This window comes from Perca fluviatilis, chromosome 16 (genome assembly GCF_010015445.1).
Source record: "Perca fluviatilis chromosome 16, GENO_Pfluv_1.0, whole genome shotgun sequence".
Classification (NCBI taxonomy): Eukaryota; Metazoa; Chordata; class Actinopteri; order Perciformes; family Percidae; genus Perca; species Perca fluviatilis.
This window is the reverse complement of record NC_053127.1, coordinates 737080-751304: the sequence shown is the minus strand read 5'-3', so window position 1 is coordinate 751304 and position 14225 is coordinate 737080. Positions and strand designations below refer to the sequence as shown.

Genomic DNA, 14225 nt, shown 5'->3' with positions numbered 1-14225 from the left:
TGAGTTTAGAAGAAGAACTAGACAGAGTTCTGGTCTGAGTTTAGAAGAAGAAGAGATCCCAGACAGACGTTCTGGTCTGAGTTTAGAAGAAGAACAGATCCCAGACAGACGTTCTGGTCTGAGTTTAGAAGAAGAACAGATCCCAGACAGACGTTCTGGTCTGAGTTTAGAAGAAGAACAGATCCCAGACAGACGTTCTGGTCTGAGTTTAGAAGAAGAAGAGATCCCAGACAGACGTTCTGGTCTGAGTTTAGAAGAAGAACAGATCCCAGACAGACGTTCTGGTCTGAGTTTGGTATTTACCCGTCTTTCAGAAACACGGACAGAACCTCCCGCAGGTCCAGCACGTCACACGCTGCCGATTGGTTTTCTAACGAGAAGAGAAAACGATCTTCCTCCAGTTTACCATGAAGCTCCTCGTCTTCCTCACCTGGAACACACACACACACACACACACACACACACACACACACACACACACACGATGTGTGAATGGATGATATGAAATGACAGTTTAGAAAGTACAGCAGGAGTCACACAGACTGGAATTCAACCAGGTGATTCAGCCTACCTGAGGGAGTGGAATCACGTCTCCTATTGGCTGACTGGGGCAGGTGAGGCGGGACGTCTGAATGAAAACAAAGAAAAAAAGAGCAGAATTAAGTATCCCAGCCAGGTGAGTTTGTTCTTCTTTAACAGTCCTCTTCTTGGAGGACATTTAACACCGTTTTAACACATAGGTTTATAAATAGAACTCGTTTATGCATGGGTTAAGAAAACCAGTGGGGCTTTAAAGGAGTCACTTCAAACTCCTCCGATGAGGCAAACGCTACGGACGAAGGTCCATAAAAGTCGGTTCATTTCTAAAAGTGACCGTTGACGTTTGGGTTCCCAGGAACTCCTGTTTCCTGCGTTTGTTTGGCCCTAGACCTTTACTGCAGAAACCGTCATAAGGAGCTCATACTACCTTCTCGCCAGTCGGGGGGTTCCAGGATTTTATTTTTCATGATAATTTTTTTAATTGTTTTTATATTTTAGAACATACAGAACAAACAAATACAATCAAACAAGAACCAAAATGTGTGTGTGTGTTACCTGTGTGTGTGTGTGTGTTACCTGTGTGTGTGTGTGTGTGTGTGTGTGTGTTCTGTGTGTGTGTGTGTGTGTGTGTGTGTGTTACCTGTGTGTGTGTTACCTGTGTGTGTGTGTGTGTGTGTGTTACCTGTGTGTGTGTGTGTGTGTGTACCTGTGTGTGTGTGTGTGTGTGTTACCGGTGTGTGTGTGTGTGTGTGTGTGTTTGTGTGTGTGTGTGTGTATTGTACCTGTGTGTGTGTGTGTGTGTGTGTTACCTGTGTGTGTGTGTGTGTGTGTGTTACCTGTGTGTGTGTGTGTGTGTTACCTGTGTGTGTGTGTGTGTGTGTGTGTGTGTGTGTGTGTTACCTGTGTGTGTGTGTGTGTGTGTGTGTGTGTGTGTGTGTGTGTGTGTGTGTGTGTGTGTGTGTGTGTGTGTGTGTGTGTTGTGTGTGTGTGTGTGTGTGTGTGTGTTACCTGTGTACTCGTTGAGGCGCAGCAGCTCGGTCTGCAGAGCCTGGCCGGCCCTCTCAGCCAGCAGGATGGGGGAGGGGCTCTGGAGGTCCGTCTGACACACCTGGGTGATTTTAAGGGAAGAAACCAGTCTGACTTTTTGTAGACTTGATCTGCAGGTTCAGAGACGTCATTTCAACCTTTTATAACTTCGTTTAAACAAATCACAAACCATCTAAAGATAAAATAGTAAATCAGGTGTGTGTGTGTGTCATTAATCATTAATGATCTGAGGGAGATTATTGGAGTTATTAAGGGTCAAAGTGTGAAACCATCAAACCTTTGCTCCTGAGCAGATCAGAGACATCGTCTCCTCTATGTCCTCTCCACACACCACCTGACGCAGCCTCTGAAAACACACACACACACACACACACACACACACACACACACTTAACTAAACTACTTGTAAACTAGTGACTCTGAAATCCTTTTATTTTATTCTGACTTCTTATATGTTTGTTGATGCTTAGATGGAATAATGTCTTGTACCTCACTTAGGTAGGGTTAGGGTCAGTTGGGTTGTAAATGTTATTGTATAACATGTTTCCTTTTTATCAAAAACAATATGAGAGTATATATAATGTATCTATATTGTGTATTATTTGCTAGTGTCTGGGCCCTCAGCATTAAGTCTTAGGATTGAAACTTTCTTATAACTTTTTGTGAATAAAGTGAACTGAACATTACCTGGTAACCCTTCCTTCTACAGTCCCCTATTTACCTGGTATTATTACTACTGTTATATTATTACTATGTAATACCAGGTAAAGGAAGGGTTTCCAATAACTACTGTTATATTATTACTATTTAATACCAGGTAAAGGAAGGGTTTCCAATAACTACTGTTATATTATTACTATTTAATACCAGGTAAAGGAAGGGTTTCCAATAACTACTGTTATATTATTACTATTTAATACCAGGTAAAGGAAGGGTTTCCAATAACTACTGTTATATTATTACTATGTAAATACTTGATAATTAACCCATGAACTGTGTAGAATAGTTATATTATTACTATGTAAACCCTTGATATAATTAACCCATGAACTGTGTAGAATAGTTATATTATTACTATGTAAACCCTTGATATAATTAACCCATGAACTGTGGAGAATAGTTATAGTATTACTATGTAAACCCTTGATATAATTAACCCATTAACTGTGTAGAATAGTTATTACTATGTAAACTTGTATAATTAACCATTAACTGTGTAGAATAGTTATAGTTTAGAATGATATAATAACCCATGAACTGTGTAGAATAGTTTTATTGTAAACTTGATATAATAACATATGTGAGAGTATATTATATTAAATTGTATAATTAACCTAACTTGTAGAGTTATTATTCTATGTAACTTGTATAATTAACTTAATTGTAGAGATAGTAAATTGTAAATTAACCCTTGTGTAGATAGTTATATATTATATGCCTTGATATAATTAACCCATGAACTGTGGAGAGTTAAGTCAGACCTGATCCAGATCTTGTGACGAGGTCAGAGGGTGGACCCGTCTGTAGCGCCCCCTGCTGTATTTATCCTGGATGAACTTTGACCTCTCCTCATCCGACGACTCGGGTCGCAGCTGCTCCGCCGCCGGCACTGCCGGAGCCCACACCTGATTGGCCAGACGGTTACCGTAGCGAAGAAACAGCTGGGAGAGGAACGGGTGAGAGGTCAGGTATGAATGGTTCAGCCCCCACAAACATAGAAACATGTTTATTTAACCATCCGGTCGTCCTCAGGTCTAATCTGACCCATTTTCAAAATGTTTCTATATCAAATGTGTGTTTCTTTCTGCCACATTGTCAAAAAAATAACGTGGATGGTTCCGTACAACGCTCTTCACAAATAAAATAAATGATCAGTTCCCTACTTTCATTGAATTTGGGTGTTTTATTACATTGTAAAGCATTTGAAAAAAAAGAGATAAAAGAACATTGAAAAAAGTGACAAATGTCAGAAAAAGTGCCGGGTTGGTTCAGTGGTAGAGCAGGCGCACATATACTGAGAGGTTTATGCCTCGACGCAGAGGTACAGGGTTCGAATCCGACCTGTGATAGTTTCCTGCATGTCTTCTCCCCTCTCTCCCCCCTTTCTCACCTAGCTGTTCTGTCCATTAAAAGGTGGAAACGCCCCCCCCCCCCAAAAAAAAGAAGAGAATTTGGGTTTCTTTAAACCAAATTGTCAAAAAAATAACGTGGATGGTTCCGTACGACACTCAATAAATACACAAATAAATGATCAGTTCACTACTTTCATTGAAATTGGGCGTTTTATTCAGTTTTATAGCATTTGAATTTTTGTTTTATGAAAGAACATTGAAAAAAGTGACAAAAATGTCGGAGAAGCTTCAAAAAAAAAAAAAAAAAAAAAAAAAAAAAAGGAAAAAAAAAAAAAAAAAAAAAAAAAAAAAAAAAAAAAAAAAAAAAAAAAAAAAAGGTGGAAAAGGTGACAATGTTGGAAAAGACGACCAAAATATTGAATGAAAAAAAAAAAGGTCGTCAGGAAGGCAACACGCGGGTTAAACTGAAAAGGTAGAGCGTTGAACACCCTGCTGTGTCCATTCATGTATGAGTGTTTCAGTCCGCCCCCCCTCACCTGTAGCAGTGGTTCAGTCCAGATCTTGTTGTCCATCTTCAGACTGCGTACCTTGGACAGGCTGCTGCCCAGAGCTCGATGCTGACCTGAGAACACAGGTAGCATCCTCCATTAAACCAATGATCTGTGTTAGCATTAGTATTTATCTCCAGGGATTCCTTCAGGATCAATCACTTTGACTTATATTGCAGAGATACAATTTAAGGTCTGCCAGTTTCAGAGTTCATTCCCAAAAACAAAACATTTCCTCTGAACATGATGCAGGCAGCGATTACGTTTGACATCACTGGAAAATATATTAATGATATATTAGTCTCCCTTTGCCAGACTCTGTCTAGTCCACACAGCATTCCTGGATGGGAGAACAACATGCTCTGGTTTATTGACATTTCTTTAAACCAATCAGAATCATCGTGGGCGGGGCTAACCTCCGGACGGAGCAACGGTGCCTCTGTGAAATAGTCTCAGGAAGGAACTGGTTTTGGTGGAAAGCGTACATTCAAAAGTAGTTTTAATCATGCAACAGAAAACTCAGATTGGACAGATAGTCTAGCTAGCTGTTAGACAGACAGACAGACAGACAGACAGACAGACAGTCTAGCTAGCTGTCTGGATTTACCCTGCAGAGATCTGAGGAGCAGTTAACCACAGTCCTCACAAATCCACCGGAGGTTAGAACCCCGACACAGAGACAGAGGAAGGAGACGGACATCCGGCTGAAATGAGTGAAATCCTACGGAATTTCTGTCTGCAACTGAGCAATCCCAGAAGTGGAACATCGAGGATATACGGTGGTTTGCATAAGTTTATGAAAAAAAAACATCTTTTGGAAATTGATCTTAATGCCTTAATTAAAAAAATTAGGAAAAATCCAGCCTTTAAGGACTCCAATTTTCTTTGTGAATGAATAATGTATTGTAAATAAATAAACGTTCTTCCTTAAAATATAGGGGGCATAAGTCAGTCCACCCCTATGTTAGATTCCCATAGAAGCAGGCAGATTTTTATTATAAAGGCCAGTTATTACATGGATCCAGGATACTATGCATCCTGATAAAGTTCCCTTGGCCTTTGGAATTAAAATAGCCCCACCCCCACATCATCACATACCCTTCACCATACCCCATCATCATCACATACCCTTCACCATACCCCCACATCATCACATACCCTTCACCATACCCCCACATCATCACATACCCTACCATACCCCCACATCATCACATACCCTACCATACCATACCTAGAGATTGGCATGGGGTACTTTACATAAGATCATCTCTCAATGCAAATCAAGCCAGCTATTAGGCTAACTGACATAAAACCATACCAATCTCTAGGTATCTAGGTACGTTTTTTATTCCTCTCTTTAGTCAACTTTAGCATGGGTGTGTAAACTTTTGCAAGCCACTGTAGACTAATGATATATAAACCTGATTTCTCAGAGACAGGGCAGTACACATGGCATGAACATCGGATTAGCATCCGTTAGCTCGTACCTGCACAGGCCTGACAGATGACCAGCAGCAGGTTGACCGACGCCCACTCAGGATTGGCCGAGCCGCAGTCACCACACACTTTGTTGTCAGGATTTTCCCAGAGACGCAGCGCCACCTGGCTGCTGGACAGAGCGCCGCAGATAGACGCAGACAGAGTATCCACCCAGAGGGACTGATCCTTCGACGAATCAACAGACAGACTGCAGGCAGGGGGCGGGGCCACAGAGAGACCGAGGGGGGAACAAAAGGAGAAGGGTGAATGTCAGGATTTAATATAAAGACAGAAAACATCTAACTCTGTGCTCTTTTTATTGACTTGTATTGAGAGGAGGGTCAAGAACCCAGAACATAAGTCTTTATAAGCTGCCGAAGCAAAACGGAGCTTTTATACACACACTACACTAACGTTATGTCTGACATTACGTTTGCAGCAAACATTTAGTTGCCAGTTCAAATCTCAAAATGTCAGTTTAAGGCTAACTATATTTCTGTAGGTTAAGCTAAAACATTTAGTTACCAAGTCAAATCACACGAAAAGGAGAGTAAAAGGTAACAAAAAATGTGACAAAAACATGGAAAAAGGCATTAAAAAAAAAAGTAGCAAAAAATGTGATAAAAAAGCTTCAAATAAGGCGATGCAAAGTTTGTGTCAAGAAAACAGCTTCAGAAACACTGGATCTGTCAAAAAAGATGAGGAAAAAAGGCAGACAGGTACGTACTAGGAGCTCTTGTATGGAGCGATAGGAGTAAACAGACAGGTACGTACTTGAAGGTCTTGTATGGAGCGATAGGAGTAAACAGACAGGTACGTACTTGAAGCTCTTGTATGGAGTGATGAGGCTAAACGAGTGTTTCCCCGCAGGTTTGACCGAGGCTACGTTCAGGGGGACGGAGAAGGAGGCGATGCCCAGCTGGAAGCTCTCCTTGTTGGGGTAAATCCAGAGGTCGTGACCCCAGAGGGCGGCGTAGGCACGGCTCCGTGGCTCCTTGATGGTGATTGGTCCGTGGAGAACTGGAGGGGCGGGGCTTGGCTTACCTCGACAAGCCAGCAGAGACGTGACCCAACCTTCATGAACCTCTGAGACGACAAAAAGATAAAGAAGTACGAAACAAAGGCTGAGTTCCACGTCTCAAACTTACCGAGGAAACAGGGTAGTGTAGTGTTCTGATAATGTCCCAGAAGCTGGCCTATTAAAGTCCAGAAGATAGTATTCTTACCATCGTTATGAGCCACGAAGTCATAATGTTTCTTCTTGAAGTAAACCGAGAATCTGCATTTGTCTTGTTTCTTCACCTTGGTGATACTGGAGACATGAAAGAGCACCTCACTGAACTGGTCCTGATGAACAAAACAAACACACCTATCACTGACTGACAGACAGGTTTACATACACATACATAAAAACAGATGTAGAGAGACGCTGACTTACTGTGCGTTTCTTCCACAGAGACATCAGCTGTCCATCCAACGTCGCCCATAAAACATTGTGTCTGTTAAAGAAACCAGATTTAGCCATGCAGGCTAATTCTCATCTACAGTCCCTAGCAAGTTGATGGTTTTACAAAGAAAACATTACATTTGTTTTTTCATTCAGAACACAAGACAAAATAAGAGCTTAATTGAACAACATAATGTGCAAAATAATCATTAATGTCATCATTAGGAGCGTCAATTAGTCAAGTGCACAGACCCAATTCATCTTTCAGGAACACACAGGGCCCTATCTTGCACCCAGCACAGCACAAAGCCCGACCCAAGGGTCTTTGCTAGTTTAAGACCGACACAGTTGTCAGTTTCCTGTCCAGTGCCCATTTCATTTGAATAGTAAATGCACCTGCGCCCATCTGTGGCCCATGGCTGTGCTGGTCTTACAGGGAGGTGTGTTCAGGTGCATTCTGGGCATGCTGGTCTTACAGGGAGGTGTGTTCAGGTGCATTCTGGGCATGCTGGTCTTACAGGGAGGTGTGTTCAGGTGCATTCTGGGCATGCTGGTCTTACAGGGAGGTGTGTTCAGGTGCATTCTGGGCGTGCTGGTCTTACAGGGAGGTGTGTTCAGGTGCATTCTGGGCATGCTGGTCTTACAGAGAGGTGTGTTCAGGTGCATTCTGGGCATGCTGGTCTTACAGAGAGGTGTGTTCAGGTGCATTCTGGGCGTGCTGGTCTTACAGGGAGGTGTGTTCAGGTGCATTCTGGGAGCATTGCTATCTTTAGGCAGCGAGGAGTGATCGCACCATTGATCAACAAAAACCTGGTCTAAAGTCAATAACGCAGCATTCCATTGTTATTTTAACAGAGCATTAGTAAAATGCTCCTAGGCTCGTGCACACTATGCTTGTTACACACACAGGGACGCACAATACCACACACACACACACACACAGAAATAAATATATTACGGTGCTAATCCTCCATCATAACAGCAATGCTCCAAGGTCCAAACGCACCTGGCTTTTAAAAGGGAATGGGAGATGATCTCCGATTGGTTTATTGCATGTTACGCCCAAAACACACCTAAGAATTAGTAAAGACACTAAGAACAACCCTTTAGAACCATGCGCCCGGCTCACGGACACTTTTTTTCCGCCGTGAAACTAGCAAAAGTGGATTTGGACACGCCCTAAACACACTTGTGCCAAGCGCTTCACGCCATGCACTTAGATCGTTAAAATAGGGCCCAGAGTGTGTTTATTGATGGACTTCATGGTTCTATAAACCCAGCGGCAACCAGAGTCTGTAAGGAAAGATCAGCTCTATCACTGAATCACCAGCAGCATCTCTGATCATTAACAATATCAATATGAGGAGGATGATGATGTTACCTGAAGCCCTTCCAGACGTCCAGCCAGCTGGCTCGGACCACGGCGCTCTGTGGAGTTGAACTCCCGCTGACCCCCTTCTTCCTGGACACTCGGATAGTAGCCGCTCTGCAGGACAAACTTACTTTAATACCTCTTTAACACCAATACTCCAAGGTCGGACTAGACTTATCTGACCCGTGTTCAACCCTTCTTTTGGAACTTCAAATCAAGCCAGTCAACACAAGTTGATCCAAAAGCTGTGTCACAACATGGTACCAATGCATAACAATCAACCTTACGTGCTTGAAATGTTTGGGGGCAGTTTAAATGTCATATTCAGTGAACAGCTGACGTGGTCATATACTTCAGTCTGGCTGTACACCACAGGAACTAATGTTTTGTACTTCAAATTGTACAGTACGCTCTCAATTACATATGCACAACCCTCCCTCCTTCCCCCAGCCTTGGGGATCAATAAAGTATATATCTATCCATCCATCTACATTGTAAAGCACAAACAAATAAAGAGATAATGGGGGGGGGGAAAAGGGGGTAAAAAGTAAAAAGAGAAAAAAAAGGGGGGGAAAAAACTGTCTCTGCAGGGGTACCTGGGTGTCTTCTGTTTCAGAGGCTTTCCTGATTGGCCAAGAAGATGAGGAGGGGGCGGGGCTGGCCGTTTGGGCACCAGCCGACCTGAAGGATTGGACGGGAGGCTGCTGAACCCAAACACCACAGAAGTGTCAGCAGCAGCAGAGCACTAAAGCAATGTTATTGTAGCATTGTCTCCATACATACTACATACTTGTTAGTGGTTGAGTTCTGATTAGAAGCAGGATCTTCTCCCGTTGGTTCTGTGGCTCCGGGGAGGGATTGGCTAGCTCCTGTTTCTTCCTCCTCATTGGAGGAGTCAGATTCAGCTTCCTCTGTGCTCGTCCAACAAGCCAACACGGTGGAATACGGACGTTCTTCTCTAACGGCATGAGGAGACCGTTTGTAAACTGGAACCAGAATAAACAAAGAAGAATCAGACCGGCAGGAAGCTGAAGACCAGGGCTGTCCAAAAATATGTGATACCCGTACAGATACCAATAGGACATTAAGACACAAATTTTTATTATTTTTTCAGCTCCAACTATGTGAGCGTCTCTGTGTAACGTAGAGTTTTTCCTGCGTGTCTCTATGACGCATAACGTTAGACAGCCAATCACAGACATTATTAGATCTTGATAGAAGCATGCTGCATGCTGATTGGCTTACTGGCGCTGGTGAGATTTACCCAGAAATTGGGTGTTAAATGACAAGACATTTTTCAATACTCAATACTTTAGAGGCAAATCTGTCGGTGCCTAAAAAGTTTTGTATTCAGTCCCTAGCAGAACTCACTGGAACAGGTTTACTGCTGTAGTTCAGTTATTTTTGTTTATTAGGGTAACGAAGAAAAGTCCCGCCCTACTCTTCCTCTGATTGGCTTACCCTGGTATATTTATATTATTAATATTATATTATACGCAGTATATAATAACTGCCCGCACCTCCAGAATGGGGAAGAGCTTCTTCCCTCAAGCGGTCAGACTGTTGAACAACAAAACATGATTTACATTTTTCACACTGAACTGAAATGCACTCCTGAACTTATTTTTCTGCTGCTAAATTCTATATATTCTACCTTCACCTCACTGTGAACGTAACCTATAACAATCAGTGCTCTGTTACAAGTCTACTTATGCCCTGTCTTTTGTTGTCTGTCCTGTCCCTTGTCTGTCTTAAATGTTCTACTTTAAGTAGTAATTACACTTTATGTATAGTATATAATGTGTGTGCACTAAATGTCTCGAATGTCGTTTTTATATGTCGTTTTCATATATTTGAAATGTGTAACACCACTTGATCCATGGAGAAATGTTTTGTTTGCAATTCAGGAGCATCCGGTCCAACTCCCCGTCTCTAGAAAACCCCTGAAAATCTTTTAAAGTGACCGTTGTCGACAGATTCAGCATATTATTTTTCACAGATAATGTTTTCAGAAACACATTTCAGGAAACTGTTTTAATAAAATAAATCAGAGAAAGTCTCCAAACGAGCCCCCACATTGGTCCGTTTTGAAATCCGGGAGCAGACAGTTTGTCCAATCAGGTGCACCCATGGAGGTTATAGGAGGGTGGAGACCGTTTTCTCTGCTTGTCATTGGTCAGTGAAGAGAAACTTATAACTGGGTCCAACACTGAGAAGAAGATGGGAGATCCCTGCTGTCAGAAAACACCAACGTGGACACATAACGTTAGAGTCTATGGTCCCGACCATGGCTCTGAAATATCCGTAACCTAATGGTTGTTTTTCCATTGGCCCTTTTTACCCTGGTATTCTTACACTAACCCTAACCAATCTCACTCCTCATGCCTAAATCTAACCAATTCAACCAACAAAGGCAGCGAGTAGTAGCGAATCAGAGGCAGAGTAGGGCAGGACTTTCCTTCATCATCCTAGGAAACAGAAACTCTCCTTCAGTACCTTCCTCCGTTGGCTCAGCAGCTCCCTCTAGTGGAGGTAATGTAACGTCAGCGTTTTGGTCTAAAGTTGACATCACCAGCTGGGACAACGCTCCAACATCTGGACACAAACAGAGAACATGTTGCTCAGACAACCAGGAAGAAGTGAAGAGTCTCAAAGAACAAAATCAAAAACAGATATAAAACAGCATGCAGAGAACAAACAAAAAAAATAAAGTGTGTGTGACTTTGTACACAGGTGTAGATGTCGAATTGTGTGTAATACGTTAACACGTCTGTAGCGGACTGGCAGCAAAGCTTTTGTTACTTCTGACTGCGCTTTCAAACAACCAAAGCCAATTAGTGTGTGTGTGTGTGTGTGTGTGTGTGTGTGTGTGTGTGTGTGTGTGTGTGTGTGTGTGTGTGTGTGTGTGTGTGTGTGTGTGTGTGTGTGTGTGTGTGTGGGGGTTTCAGCCCCTAGTCTGGCTATCAGCAGACCAAGCTCAATCCTTTAAGACTGAACATCAGTCTGGGGAGTCTGCGCTGTATTTTCTACTGATCAACGGGCATAGTTCAAATGACTATGTACGCCATTGGATAGTCCTTCAACCAATCAGAGCAACGATCTGGATGATGTAGCAGCGACAGTGGCATCAATGGGTTGCTGCTCTTCGGTGGCCGCCATGTTGAATGTAAATAAGAAGCTGCTTGGTCGCTTCTCTATCGTCATCGTGTTAAACCAGCCAATAGCGCGGCAGGTGGATAAACCAGTTTGTGATTGGTCCCCGCAGATTTGAAACAGAAGCAGGATAGATAAACGTTCAGGTTTCCAGCCTGAGCTGCAGGGAGGAATCAAACCCACAGCAGATTGGACTAGTCTATTCAGCCCGTATTTATAGAATAAAATAACTAATAATAACCAAACAACGTTTTCACAACTACCTGAAATCACAGAAACCACCTTTGGGAAACATTTATCTGACGTGTACTTCGATTTCTTTGGCCCATGAGTGTTTAAATGTTCCGAAATGGTTAAAAATAGACCAGAGTGCAGTTTTATGAAGTAACGCAGACACAGAGGCCACGCCCCCCTGAATACTTAGAATGTGTGTTTGTTCCAGCCAAATCAAAGGAACATAAGACTTTTATTTTGAAGGATTCTGTGCGATTGGTTGGTGGCTGTACCTGTGTGAGCTGCTCCAATACTCAGCGGTTTGGACAGCGGGTCTGACGAGGTGGCAGGGGTCGTTACGGAGCTAACAGCAGGGTTAGCCACACTGCTAACAATCCCTGCTAAACTGGGTATGTTAGCTAACGAGCTAATGATGCTGTCTAAGCTAACAGCAGCTGTGTTAGAAGGAGGCGCAGAGGGGGATACAGAGTCCAAAGTGACTGCTGGATTAGCCACAGCGCTAGCAGTTCCTGCTAAGCTAGGTATGTGGCCGGCAATACTGTTAGCCACGCTGTCGATGGAGGGGGGGGCTGAGGGGGCCGAGGGGGCCAAGGGGGCCAAGGGGGCCGAGGGGGCGGAGCCACCGATGGAGGTGGCAAATCCAGCCAATGATGGGATGCTGGAGGCGATGATGTCAGTGACGCCGGATAGAGTCGGGAAGACGGCGCCATGGTCCGACCCACTGAGAGGAGGAGGAGGAGGAGCTTCTTTATCTGAGGAGGAGGACACAGTGACAATATCATTATCAGACATCTGTTATATTGTTCTTTTCCAAATTATTTGTCCAATAACTTTGATATTTCTCCAACCTGGACTCTCTGTCTCCATGTTTGTGTGTCTGAGGTTCTGATGTGAACAACAAAATGTGAAACTGGTCCAGTATTAAACCAGAACCAAGCTGTAATGTAGCCCTACAGGACTAATGTTCAGCAGCAGTTAGAGTCCACTAAAAGTTCTGTTGTTGCTGCTGACAGACTCAGATTATTATTCTAAGTGTCTGACAACATTATGGGATGGATCCCTACAGAGATAGACCTTTTAGTTAAAGAGTAAGATCCTTTTAGTTTAACATGAAACAGCCCCAGAATCACCATCACCAAACCCACCAGACTCCATGTAAATAATCAGGACTTTTAGCGTGTATAGAGCCAGCATATCTCCACATGTAAATGGGTGAATTAAGGGTTTATTTCAACCAAACCAGAGTGGTGATTGTTGGAACAGTGGAAAGATGAACCAAGACGGCTTTTGATAGTTTTATTTAGTTTTTGTCCACTTTGAATGAAGTGTGTTTAACGATGATAAAAGTCCTGATTATTTACACAGAGTCTGGTGGGTTTGGTGATGTCGGGGCTGTTTCACGTTAAACTAAAAGATCTCACTCTAACGCTAACTGATGCTGAATTAGGGTTACATTGCAGCCCAGTTCTCGGCTGCCCGTTATGATACATATACTTCATTGTCCCCTTAGGGAAATATGTTTATGACTCCAAGCTGCACACATAAATAATGCCTTGACAGTTATAAATATTTACTGTAGCAGTCACAAGAATATATATAGCACAAAGTATTGTACTCATGCCGTGGTAAAACAGATTGCATGTAAACATATTCCCCTCCTCCCCCAGAAAAACACTTGAAAGTATTGCACAATCCCTACAGCCTCAAGCAGCATTGTTTAAAACACAGTTACAGCCTTCTCACGCAATACTGGACCAGTTTCAAAGACTGTTGTTCCAATCAGTCACTTAGACACACAAACATGGGACGATAGGGTTGAATAAAACATTGAAAAATAACCCTTTAAAGTCTTTGTTTTGTCTCATCGAGGGCTGAGAGGCTGAGTGAAAGAATGTGGAAGTTCAGTGAGGTGGTTGTAACTTGACTGATAGAAAGGATCTTGATAGAAAGGATCTGTCTGTGAGTCACCAGCGTGTGGTGTGAGTTTCTACCGTCAGCAGTCAGAAGACAAACTGGTTAGATAATAATCTGTCTGCAGTGTCCACAAACAGCAGGAGGAACAAACCGGTCCGACTGTTTGGACTGGAACACGCTGAAGCACGTCAGAGTCAGAAATGACCTGCAGCTGTTTCAGGCACACGTCAGATCACTTTCCCTTAGAAAAGCTGCTTAAATCACAGAGTTTAGTCTCTTAAATCACAGCGTTGAGAGTAAGAACTGAGAGCAATTCAAAAACTAAGAAGCTACAGTGAAAGCTAACTGACTCTGCTGTAAGAGATGTAAAAAGCATGTTCAGTAAAAGCACAAAAATATTCTGTTTTCCCAAAGACCTG

General features: G+C 42.9%; 1 protein-coding gene across 2 annotated transcripts in view; it reads right to left on the bottom strand.

Annotated features, from left to right (window-relative positions):
• Positions 1 to 303: 303 nt before the first annotated feature.
• The window catches only part of LOC120544136 (arf-GAP with Rho-GAP domain, ANK repeat and PH domain-containing protein 1), a gene marked incomplete at its 3' end in the record, with an annotated part of 19135 nt that continues 5213 nt past the window's right edge, over positions 304 to 14225 (bottom strand). Inside the window, 15 exon segments of one of the 2 annotated variants that reach the window (XM_039777720.1) lie at positions 304 to 430; positions 572 to 628; positions 1549 to 1648; positions 1865 to 1933; positions 3069 to 3248; positions 4196 to 4281; positions 5695 to 5894; positions 6508 to 6772; positions 6913 to 7033; positions 7125 to 7185; positions 8515 to 8619; positions 9102 to 9209; positions 9296 to 9491; positions 11002 to 11100; positions 12165 to 12644. In XM_039777720.1, coding sequence (XP_039633654.1) covers positions 304 to 430; positions 572 to 628; positions 1549 to 1648; positions 1865 to 1933; positions 3069 to 3248; positions 4196 to 4281; positions 5695 to 5894; positions 6508 to 6772; positions 6913 to 7033; positions 7125 to 7185; positions 8515 to 8619; positions 9102 to 9209; positions 9296 to 9491; positions 11002 to 11100; positions 12165 to 12644 — 2254 coding nt within the window. 2 annotated transcript variants of the gene reach the window in all.